This window comes from Erythranthe guttata, chromosome 2 (genome assembly GCF_056151865.1).
Source record: "Erythranthe guttata isolate IM_541 chromosome 2, IM_541, whole genome shotgun sequence".
Lineage (NCBI taxonomy): Eukaryota > Viridiplantae > Streptophyta > Magnoliopsida > Lamiales > Phrymaceae > Erythranthe > Erythranthe guttata.
The window spans coordinates 738,856-751,051 of record NC_142534.1 but is presented as its reverse complement, the minus strand read 5'-3'; the positions used below and the strand labels follow the sequence as shown (position 1 = coordinate 751,051).

At 38.7% G+C, this 12,196-nt stretch overlaps 3 protein-coding genes across 3 annotated transcripts; all 3 read right to left on the bottom strand.

Moving 5' to 3' along the window:
* Positions 1–1,094: 1,094 nt before the first annotated feature.
* On the bottom strand, positions 1,095–1,790 carry LOC105957705 (30S ribosomal protein S31). The gene has a single exon (XM_012981665.2). The coding sequence runs from the start codon at positions 1,668–1,670 to the stop codon at positions 1,392–1,394; it is 279 nt and encodes a 92-aa protein (XP_012837119.2). The 5' UTR covers positions 1,671–1,790; the 3' UTR covers positions 1,095–1,391.
* Positions 1,791–2,330: 540 nt separating this feature from the next.
* LOC105957700 (ubiquitin fusion degradation protein 1 B) lies at positions 2,331–6,251 on the bottom strand. Its single transcript, XM_012981661.2, has 10 exons — positions 6,012–6,251; positions 5,807–5,860; positions 4,838–4,915; positions 4,468–4,492; positions 4,330–4,362; positions 4,120–4,241; positions 3,904–4,034; positions 3,134–3,357; positions 2,792–3,036; positions 2,331–2,692 (listed from the first exon to the last, which is right to left on the bottom strand). The coding sequence occupies exons 2-10, from the start codon at positions 5,807–5,809 to the stop codon at positions 2,591–2,593; spliced, it is 963 nt and encodes a 320-aa protein (XP_012837115.2). The 5' UTR covers positions 5,810–5,860; positions 6,012–6,251; the 3' UTR covers positions 2,331–2,590.
* A 2,483-nt stretch (positions 6,252–8,734) lies between these two features.
* On the bottom strand, positions 8,735–11,756 carry LOC105957707 (arginine decarboxylase). The gene has a single exon (XM_012981667.2). The coding sequence runs from the start codon at positions 11,160–11,162 to the stop codon at positions 9,024–9,026; it is 2,139 nt and encodes a 712-aa protein (XP_012837121.2). The 5' UTR covers positions 11,163–11,756; the 3' UTR covers positions 8,735–9,023.
* Positions 11,757–12,196: the final 440 nt, after the last annotated feature.

Below are 12,196 nucleotides of genomic sequence, written 5' to 3'. Positions count from 1 at the left end.
CTATAGTACACAATTTTTTTCTGATTTAAAAAAAAAATAGTAAAACAGTTTCTAGATGAGCTGTTCTATACTACGTATCTGTGTGTAAGAAAATATTAAACAAGTATTTGAGCATTTCAATGATTTTTAGCACAAGGGAGTGAGGGTAGAAGACATTTTTTGTGATTTTCATTGACGATTGAACTAATAACCAAACGATAATGTGGTGACGAATCGTTTCCCAATGAGTTTCAACTACAACAGCAGACTCTATAGTATGGCCTCAAATGATTCTGCTCAAAGATAAATCTCAACTCAAGTGCATTTATTCCGGCAAAACAGATAGTATAACTAAAATCTATGTTCAACGACTAGAACGAACTGGCTTTGCACAATATCGAATCTACAACTGCAAAATATCTTAATGGTAACTAGATATGTTCCGGTCTACTTTCCGGTCTCACTTGCCCAACAGTTGCCACCGTGGTAAATCTCAGATAATCTCACACACACAGACACACACAAGGATGTAGGCATTTGTTAAGATTTAGCAGCCTTCACTTGACCAATTTAAAGTAGGGTTCATAAGGAGGACTATATAGAATCTATACAAGAGCCCATATAAAGTAGTAGTCTTTGAAAAACATTTACGAAAATGAAGCCTTACCTGAACTATTTAGCTAATACACTAGTAACTATGTACTGTAAAAATACCCAAGTAGAGCATGTACAACTAATTTTAAACAAGCATGTGTTCATGAACGCATAGCCCACAATACCACATAGAGTAGCACTTCACTTATTGTCAAACTCTTATAATTGATAGATGAACCAATAAAGAATCAATTCAAATTTTACTGCGAGTATTCAGAACTTGAATTCTGAAGCACACCACACATTCCCCATTTCCGATCTATCAAATCAAAACTACATGCGAACCAACTTCCATTCTTTAAAAAAAAAATCAGGGATCTAGGATAATAGTATGATTCACGCAAACACCAAACGAGAGAAAAACAGAATAGACATCGTAGAAAAAACAAAGGCTACTCCAAAGTTTTGCTTAAGATGTATTGCTCAAATCTCGTTCGAGCTTCATTTGTCAACTTACTAAATCAACTATCAACTACTTCTCCACTTTATTTAATTCTTAAAATTTAGGTGGAGCTCAGCACAACATACTACAAAATAATAAAAGATCGAACTACGCAAGGCGACTGGGTTCATATGCTTAATCAAATTAAGAAACCAAGCCACAAAATAACCCGGCAACCATTAGCAGTTTTATGCAATCAATTCATTTAAACACTACACTAAGCTTCAAGCAAAAACAAAAAAATAAAATAAAATAAAATTCATGGAAAATTCAGAACTCGAATAATAACAAAAATCATTGATGAATTGATGAAAGTTTAGATGAGTTTGAAAGGAAGTGGCCAAGGAGTAGACCTGGGGACTTCGATCTTATCTTTAATCCTTTCGATTTGCTTCTCTCTTTTGGGCCTTGAATTTCCGAAAGATCCTTTGAATCTCTTCCCTTTCTTACTCTTCTTATCTCCTCGCCCGCACAGGATCGGCGGCGGCGACGAGGCCACCGACGACGCGAGAGAGGAGAATGCCATCCGCTGATCGACGGCGGTCGACGCCATCCTTCGCGCCGCGGAGTTGCACCACTGAATCATCATCGCCATCTCGATTGCTGATGATTTTTTGATTGATCGATTTAGTAATTTTGAAAACCTAAACCCTAGGAGGAGCCGAGGTCTGGAGTTTGTGCGTGTGATTAAAATGGTATTCTCACTGGAAAAGGGCATCTATCTAACTGGGGTTTATTAAGATTTTGAATTTATAATTTCGCCCCTTTAAAATTTAGAAATTTCAGAGTGGACCGTGGAATTGTTCATTGTTTTCCTTTTGATCCTTTCTAAATTGAGATATACACACCTAAAAAATCTCTATAAAGTATAAAATAATACAGTTGGAAAATATTTTTTAGCATTTTGTCCTTTGAGTGGAGATCGAAAAAGAATATTACTTAAACAATGTTATTAATTTATCGAGCATCCAGCTATATGACTTTCAAAACATAAATCAAGTTAGCAATTGTGATTCTCTTCACCCAACTACTTAAAAAATAAATTTAGATTCTTAAACTTGTATAAGAATTTAAGTCTAAATTATTGAAATTGCATCCAGGGTTAAAATAAATTTGGAGCTTAAAAAACAATTCAAACTCTAGTTAATAAATGCCCCAAAACTTTGAGCTCGAAAAAATTGAACTCATCTAACTCAAGTCGATTAAAAAGTTTATACGAATTAAAAAGTCGGCTATTTTTCGCAATTAAGCAGAATTAACGAGAAAATTCACTGAGCAGGCTTTGACCATTCGACTGGTATAATAATACAAGAGTGAGTCAACGGTTGTATTTCGGTTTTTCAAATTCGGAACGAGAACCGACTATTCCAATCCTTTTTTCAACCATCACACACGGTCTCGGTTGAATTCAGTTTCCAGTAGAGTTTTGTGCCATAAATAGACAAAATGAAGAAACACATAAGTTATAGATGTGCAGATAAATAGATAGATAGAGATAGATAGATATACAGACAATCAACCCTTTAACGAGTACTTCTTCCCACTGAAAGCCTGGAATTTCGGCTCCTCATCAGTCTTTGGAGGCTCCGGCTTACTAGCCTTCTCTTTCGAAGTGTCCTGCAGTTACAGAGAATAAAAACTCAGAAATGTTGCCGTACATACACAACAAACACTTGGATAAATACCATTTGAAAAGAGTGAGAAGAAGAAAGAAACCTTTGGTGTTTCTTTTGAACCAAAGACTAGCTTTCCCTGAGACTGGCGATTAGTGCTTTGTGAGCTCGAACTGGATGGTGCACCTGCTCCTGCTCCACTAGATACTGCATTGCTCCTTTTATCGTGGGACCCACCAGACGATGCCACTGGTTGTTGAGGAGGCTGCATTTTCAAAGGTTTACCGTCCAACCGTCTTGCAGGACCAGTAAACGGATTGAATTTCGGTTCTGGCTCGGCCGGAGGTTCTTCAAGTACCAAAAAAAAAGGCCAAAGCTAAGGTTCAATAGCTAATAACGATAAGGGTAATAAATAAGAAATTAGCATAATATATATATATAGCACCTTCAGCTGGTGCTTTGCCAGTTGGAATTGGTCGGGCGGGTTTTTCTGGTTCCTTGTAATCAAGAGGAGGAGCAAAGTCCACTTCACAATCAGTTTCGATAATGCTTATAGCATGAGAAGGCTTCGACTCTACAATGTCTATGTAATATTTTTTGTTGTTATAAGCCACCATTATACTATCCCCTGTCGTCAAGCACGAAAAGTTCCTCAACGTTGTCTCCAAGCTGCATTAAGAAAACAATTAGATTTAGAATTTCCGTACACAAACCTCAACTACTTTCTAGTCAATCAGTCAAACCCGCTTTCTTGCAGGTTGTAATCTACAAAAACCCTCATTCGGTTGCGCAGATAAGTCATGAATAATTGAGGTTTATTTGATATTTGGCTAGTTGAATAACACTTTTCGGACTGGCCTGAAAAGTTCAAAAATAGTGAACCCTTGATTTTTATTTGGGAATTGAGTGTTCATTATTGAACACCCTAGTTCACCTATACAATTGGGCCCTCATACAATAGAGCATCTGATCCTTTGATATAATCACAGGTTTTCCTCAACCCTCCTATTCAACGACTATTGTATACATCACATTCGAATCCGACTATTATATAGCAGCAAATATACTAATATATAGTACGCTGAAAATTCTCCTCTAATACGTAATTGCAATAAGGTAAATCACAAAGATATTTCTCAGTCGGAAACCGGACTACAGGCAGGAGTTCTGTATTTCAGAAAAGTGGTGGTAAATTGCAAATTTGAATGCACTCACATGGCTTTTGGGTTGGAGATATCCAAAAAGTCCTTAGTGTGAGGTTGTAATTTAACATATGTACCCTTTGGGATAGTCACATTTTTCACTCGCACGAAATCTCCTTCTTGTAACAGCAGATTCTCCATCATCTACAGAATGACACAATAATTCAACGGTGGTCAACAGTAGTCAAAATCAAAAGGATAAGAATGTTTTAAAAAGATGGCCACCTACCCAGTAAGGCATATATATCATGCCTTCTTCAGCTATAAATTCCAGAACCCCACAATGGGAAAGACGCTCAGTAGCAGCATTTCGGAGCTCGAACAACATAGGGTAGTCAATGTGAAGTGATGCTGTAGCATAAAGTCGATTATTAAGTGTCGAGACTAATCGAGTATCACCAGAAAGGATAAGCTATAGTCCAAAGCAAGAGTAACTTACCGAGACGATCAAGAGCTGAAGGAGGCATGATAACTGAATAAAATGAAAGAGAGATGGAGTTAAAGTGTAATAAGCTATCATAGAACAGTTAAAAACATTCATAAACTGCTTTCATTTGTAGAAAGAGATATAGCTTACCTTTGTCACCATTTTCTATCTGTGCCTGCAAAATTTAGAGAGCAAGTAATTAGAATAATGCCATGCAATATAGAAGGACAAAACTTCGAGTAGTACGATATGGACTAACAACGAAAATAAAAGCATCAGATGTGCAATTCTAAAGAAAGAAACCTATTTCTAGCATTGCAAGAATAAACAGTAAGAGCAAAATTCCTGGCTTTCTGAAGTAAGAAGAAAAATAAATTGACTACTTTAACTCTTCAAAGCGCATTCCTAGAACAATAAAAACGGGTGGTACAATTTACGCTGCAAAATACATCTTGCAGACATTATCACAGTAGAAAACCGAGAATAATCAGGTCGATTAAATCTGCTAAAGGAATCAAACCTTATCGATAAAAGATGCAGGGTAACACCGATATGTTTGCTCAAATGATGTTCCATGGTATCCATAGCCGTCAAAATACTGAACATAAGAGAAATCATCATATCAGAACTTATAATAAGGATAAGACAATTGAGGACAAGTAACAATGCGAAGAAACAAAGCCATAAAAATAAACGAAGACAGCTCCATATTTTCTCATGTCCCCAAATGCTACAGAAAGTTTGAAAATATGCAGAAAAATAGTTAGAAAATTCCGTTTCCCGCTAATCCAAGCATTACAATTTAGTTCGAGCCGACATTTCCATTTAACTGAGACAGATTTCATGTACATAACAACCTACTCTATTGGTTCCCACAGAATAAACATAGTTTGCCGACCAAGGCAAAAATGTATACAACAATAAGCATAAACTTTGACTTTCTCATAAAAAAATAACGAGCACGAGAGACTCCAGATCGATGAATTAAGGGAAATAAAGCTTAATTAAAGCCAGTGACGAGATACCACCTATACAACACTTGCAGAAAAGACCGTCTTTCTTTCTTCTGCCTGTTTGCTAAACCATGGTAATAGATAGTCTAATAGTTTCCAACATTAAATACTCGTCTCTTTTTATTAATACGTTGCTTAAGAATTTCCAAGTGCAAATGCCGGCAAATACTTATACATTGAAACACAATCCTAGTTAGTGATGCATAAAGAAAACGAAGAGCTCCTCTACGAGAACATCAAATACAGAGTTCATAATAAACAATTTATTTTCAAATTGATGCTACCCAGTCTTACTTTGATTACAATCCGAAAAGTTATTACAGTTCTGAATATCGGAACAGGCAATTCAACACTCACATATATAACAAAGACTCAATTTTTCACAGAAAACACAACTGCCACTTTTCATCAGAATTCACATGAAAAAAGTGATCAGGTCAGGTAAGAAAAAAATTGAATAAAAAATCAGAACATACCATATTTACTAGAATTCAGACGACAGCAAAAAGCGCTCGAGTGCCTCAGTTCTCCTACACCAAAATAAACAAACAGAACCAAACGATTTATTAATTCAGAAATCAAAATAAAAATCTTAATCAACAATTCAATTTTTCCCCGTTCAGATCTGCAAACACAGTAAAACTGGAGGTAATCGAATACTTTAAACAGCAGAAGCAAAACCTCGATTCCGACGTTGACAAAGAGTAGTGAGAGAATTGAGAAGTAGGACGGAAACGTAAGAAACCGAACGAACGGAACCGGAGAGAGAGAGAGAATGGACGGAGGAGATGGGGGAAAAGGGGTAAGATGCGGATGGGCCCTGTCTGCTTGTTGTGCACGCTATATTTAATTCCTGCCACGCGTACATCTCAATATCCAATTGGGCTTTGAGTCCATTGATTTAAATTCTCCAAAGCCCAAATAAATACTATTTCTTCGAAGCCCACACCATTTGATTTTTTTATTTTTTATTTTTTTTTTAAATGTTTGTTTACATTTTGAAATTATTTTCTTGATTAATTTAAAATTTGTGCTTGTTTTGACTGCTACACTTCAAAAAATATCTCCTAATTTTCATACCTAATGTTACTGAAAATCTCATGCCTTTCAAATCCGATATTTGGCGCAACTTCTATGAGACAAGTGGAACATTTGCATGGCATCCTACTCATATCATACGGTGACACTATTTATTCCATAATTATTCGTATACAAAATCGTATATCATTAATTGATAATATTGATTATTTTATTTGGTAACTTCTTAAATGCACATTTCCATAATTATAAAAGAAACCCATAGTTCATTGATTTCTTGATAAATATATGCGCGCATTGCATGCGTGAAGTACTAGTGAAAATAATATTCTCTCACACCATAACTAAATGTTTCTTTCATTTTCAATTTTTTCTCAAGCCCAGGCCATACAATATAAATTATTTGCAGCCCGATAAATTCCCGGCCCATTAAATTATTAAGATCATTCCATATAATACTTTGAAGCCCAAAACAATCATTGCATATTAAATTTTAGGGTAAATTACACCCAGACCCCTGAGGTATGCTTAAATAACTGTAAGGTCCCTGTGGTATCGATAATTACACTCACCCCCCTGAAAGGTAGTTAAAAGCTCTAACGGGATAATGCATTGGATACATTATTCCGATAGGGTTCTAATGGACTATTACTTTTAGCTAGTTGTGGAGATAACATAGAGTTATGGGGAGTTATGGGCTGACATGGCTCCCCCAATATTTTTTATTTTTTAAATCACGCATAACTCTTTGTTGTCTTCACCACTTCCTGAAAACAATAGTCCGTTAGAACTCTATCGAAATAACGCATCCAATGCATTATACCATTGGAGTTTATAACTACGTCTCAAGGGGGTGATTGTAATTATCGATACCACAGGGACCTTAAAATTATTTAAGTATACTTCACGGGTGTGGGTGTAATTTACCCTAAATTTTATTATTAAACTATAAATAAATCATCCAACTTATAAAATAGATGAGAACATAAATTGACAGCAAAAAGAGATCGATGTTCATAGTAAAATTAGAGTCAAAAGTATAGAATAAAAACTCATACGATACAAATGAATATAGTCAGTTACAAGATTTCTTTGACACTTGGGTCTAAATCTCTACTTCTAAGTCTTACTACTTTCCGTCGTTGACTTGGTCTCGATGTGATGCAGATTTGACTTTGACCGGACACTATCCCATAAAAATTAGTGTGCTTTCGGCTTTATAACATTAACATATTCAAAAATGGTTGGCCTATTCTCTAATTTATTTAATAATAAAATTTATTAGTTGCAATGTTCTACACTCGAGTATATATACCCCAATTACATATGGTTTTTTATGGGCACTATATTCAAATCCGCTATTCTAATGAAGCGTTGAGTTATCATGATTTACATTCCTCCATCAAAATATATCGGGCCAAAGATGAGGCCTAGGGATGAGGATTTTGATGCAAAGATGAAAACGATAAAAGTTATCCCATACCATTTGAAGTAAATTTTCTTCCCATACGATATGTCAAACATTATAATATGTACGGCTAAGATATGGCATCAACTAACTTGATCCAAATATATCTGTTAATGCACAATATCCCACGTATTAAGCTTCATCCAAATCGTAGCACTCGAACAAGCTATTACAACGACCGCTACATGTAACAGAATTATGTAGAAAAATCAAACCAGTGTCGATTTTCAGCCACATACAATCTGAGGTTCGAAAAGAACCATACGGTTGTTCAATACGCCTAAAGAAGTTGCTCACAAAAACAAAATCGAGATCGAGTCCCCCACACCACCAACATGCATATACATATATACCACCAATCCTCACAGTTGCAGTTCGTGACAAAATACTTACTGGCTAACAATGCACAAATTCAAGACAATAGAAACAAATATATATATATATATATATATATATATATATATATATATATAAACAACCCTAGAATCAAGGTTCATTTATTTAGGAGACCCCACATAAGATCCCCAAGTGAATAAAGGGCAAAGAAAAAGAAATCAAAAAAATTACAAGGACCACCCCACCATAGATATAACTTTTGGCGCCAAAAGGGGCCACCAATCAGGCAGCAATTCATCTCTGTCATTTAAATACCTGCCTAAGTTGAAACCTTCAAAAAACAATTAATTATTTATAGGTCACACACCAACTTTATCATCACATGAAACATAAGAGCGTCTCCAGCAACTTTACCTATCCAGTATTTATTTTTATCATTGATCTACACACCAATGTGGATATGTGTGTGTTTGCGTGTAAACGAACGATAAAAGATCCACACAGTATATTTCATCGGGTGTAACATAGCATAAACCAAAAGATGCTCTAATAGAGAACTCGATTATAAAACAAAAAGTTTAAATAAGTCAAATAAGATGGGCATTGAAAAATACAATTACACAAAGCAAAGCAGGAATTTCGAGCAACAACTTGACTGATTAAGCAAGCAGCCCTACTTTCTCCACACAGTACTAAAAGGAAAGACACCACTCAAAACTACTTGCTTCCTACAATTTTTTTGTTCATCATTAATAATAATAATACGAAAATTAAACAACATAGTCGAAAATAAAACAACATATTAATTATTATAATAATAATAAAAGACACCTCATCAACGATCCACGAACTTAGATCCACTGCAGATACGACCACTGCTCATCCTCAGCACCATCAGACGCAATGCTGTCATCATCGCAATAGTTGCCGCCGCCGCCGCTGCCAGCAGTAGTCAGGCGGCAAGTTTCCGCCGCCGCCAAGTAAGGCATATTATTAAAACAAGAAGCAAGGCCATTAATAATCGACACATTGCTCTTCACATCACCATCATCAGCATATTCCTCCACCCGATGCTTGAGCGTCTGAAACATGATCTCCGGCTCGTGGTGCATCACCCTCAGCACATCCCCACAAGACGGGCCGGGCATAGCCCGAGTCACCGCAAAGCTGTGGGGCCCGTCGCTCTGTGAAACCCTAACAACACTCGGCCCACCGAACAAATTGTGGACCCCACCCAACGCCTCCTCATACGCACCTCCCAAAAACATCCCCAGATAATACGGCGCACACTCACCGCCACCGTTGCCTTCCAATTTATGCAGAGGCAAGCTCGATTCTCCACCGATGAACTTATCGATTTTCCCATCACTGTCGCAAGTCAAGTCGGACAAGATACCCCTAACGGAAGGGGTTTCGTCGAGCCTGTGGATGGGTAGAATTGGAAAAAGCTGCTGAATACCCCAAAAATCGGGGATCGAAGTGAAAACGGATACATTCACATGATAAGTGTGAATTGGATCGGGTACACCGACTGCTTTCGACACCACCTCACAAAGGTCATCAACTGCGGCAAGCTGTTCGATTCCTATAGACCCTTCTTTGAACTGTTCAACGCACCGCTGCTTCAGCTTATCTGCGTACAGCAAACACGTTTCGCGTTCGCCACGAATAGCAGCTGCGGACAAATTCTGGTAATCGATTAACGCTTCGTCCGCCAATTGTTCGACGAAATACTGGAGGCCAACGGATAGAGCAGGTGGAGAAGAATCATGGGAGCTTGCAGAAACAGCTTGAAACACTAAAATGGAGTGGTGCGAAACAATCGCGCGGCCGCTTTCACTGCAGATTATAGGATGGTTCACTCCTTTACGATCGCAGACCAATCGAACTGATTCAACAACAGCAGAAGCGTACTCTTGAAGAGTATATGCAACGGACACATCGGAATCTTGAGATTTTGATCCATCGTAATCGATTCCAAGTCCACCGCCAATGTCGATGACTCTCATACCAGCACCAAGGCGGACTAGTTCAGAATAGATCTGGGCTGCTTCAGACACACCGTCGGCTAACAGAGAAGTCGACGGGATTTGAGATCCGATGTGGAAATGGAGGAGCTGGAGGCAATCGAGCATTTCGTATTGCTGTAGTTTCTTGACAACGCGGAGGATCTGCATTGTTGTGAGGCCGAATTTGCCCTTTTCGCCGGAAGTCGAACCAAAGTGGCCGGAGTGCTTGGTCCTCAGCTTTGCACGGAGGCCGATAACCGGCCGGATACCGAGCTTCTCGCTGACATTGATGACGATGTCGAGCTCCTCCTCTTGCTCGAGAACAATGACGGTGTTCAGCTGTAGCTTTCTCGCAACTAAAGCGAGGGATATGTATTCCACATCTTTGAATCCGTTGCATATCAGAAGGGCGTCGGGGCTGCCGTTGCAGAGGCAGCTCATGGCTAGGAGGAGCTCGGGTTTGGATCCGGCTTCCAGCCCGAACCGGAAGCCCGACCCGAATTTCACGATGTCCTCCACCACGAATTTGTCCTGGTTGCACTTCACTGGGTAGACGCCTTGGTAATGAGACTGGTACCCTTGGCTTTGAACAGCGAATTCGAAGGAGGATTGGAGCGACTCGAGCCGGTTTTTTAGGACGTCGGGGAACCGGACAACGAGGGGGAGCTGAAGCCCGAGCCCGCCGGAAGTTTTCGGATCGGACGCCTTTTTCACGACCTTGAGCAGATCGATTTCCTCGTGCGCCAGGGTATCGGCGCCGTAGGGACGGACGGCAACGTTGCCGTTAGAGTTAACGGTGAAGTAAGGAGCGCCCCAACCGTCCACGCGGTACAGCAACGCCGAGTGGTCGGGTGACCAGGCGGCGCCGTTAACGGCGGTTGTTGGCGATAGAGGAGCGGGGAGGGTGGTATCCCAGCCGGCGAAGGCGTAGGGGCTAGGCGGCGGAACGGCGGCGTCAACGCAGCAAGATAGGGCAGGCATCTTCGCTCCGGATCTAGGATCTGATTATGCTTTTTGATGGGTTGGGGGAGAAACAAAAGAATCAAAGAATTGAAATCTCTAAAAAGTATTAGGTATAACAAAAATCGGAAAATTGAATGATGTTGTATCAGATGGGGGCTTTACCACCCGCCGAGGCCGGAGCCCCGGCTACCCCCTCAAAAGAAGCAAAAATGGATCCGGTCACAAGAGAACGATAGCCACCACCGTTACAAGATCCCGATATCCCCACACCTACCCCTCAGAAGAATATTCGAATAAAATGAAAATAAAAAATCAAATTCACCGAAATTGAATCAGGCAACAATTCTATAACCTGGAAACGAATCCCACCATGCAGAATTTTTTTGAAGGATTTGAGAAATTGGCCGATTGACGGAGATGAATGAAGGAAGGAAAGGGGGGCGGACGGAAACCTAACGGTAACTGGTGGCAGAAAACGGAGGGCTAAATGTGAAGAGAAGAGAGAACGTGAAGACGAAGAGGATTGCTATTTGAGCGAGTAAATTGCATGAGCGGTGAAGCGCAGTTTTATAGGCTGGATTGTGGGCCCCACTTTTTCGACCTAATTAAAAAGATTTATATTTTAAATTGGGATTATGTATACGTATTTTGAATTCTCAAAATTAAATTTCATATTATGTCACATAAATCTAATAATTATAAATTTCATTGGATTAATTTTTAATTTAGTCATTGTTTCCCTTTATTAATTTTAGGAAATACAGATAAATATTATTTGGGATTGTTACTTGACCCAACAAAATGAATTGAATATTTGTTTCATTTATATTTATTTATTTATATATGGTGGGTGTGAGATTCTTTGATGGGATTAAAAGAAATCAGCTTCGATTTGCCGCGTGGCGATAAATAAGGGGACCTTACATATTTCTGTTGTAACTTTTTCTCGCGAGACTTCCTTCTTTCCAGCTCATACCCTTTGAAACGCCTTGTAAATTAATATGACGGGGGTCTGTAATAATATCGCGATATTTACGTTTCAACGCAATTTT

Bases quoted from the DNA above. Each gene is read 5' to 3' on its own strand.
- LOC105957705 (XM_012981665.2), bottom strand. From the start codon at position 1,670: ATGGCGATGATGATTCAGTGGTGCAACTCCGCGGCGCGAAGGATGGCG.
- LOC105957700 (XM_012981661.2), bottom strand. The intron at 4,363-4,467 runs GTAAGCTATATC...CATTTTATTCAG, and splicing joins GATAGAAAATGGTGACAAAG to TTATCATGCCTCCTTCAGCT. The intron at 4,242-4,329 runs GTAAGTTACTCT...TTTATGCTACAG, and splicing joins TTCAGCTCTTGATCGTCTCG to CATCACTTCACATTGACTAC.
- LOC105957707 (XM_012981667.2), bottom strand. From the start codon at position 11,162: ATGCCTGCCCTATCTTGCTGCGTTGACGCCGCCGTTCCGCCGCCTAGC.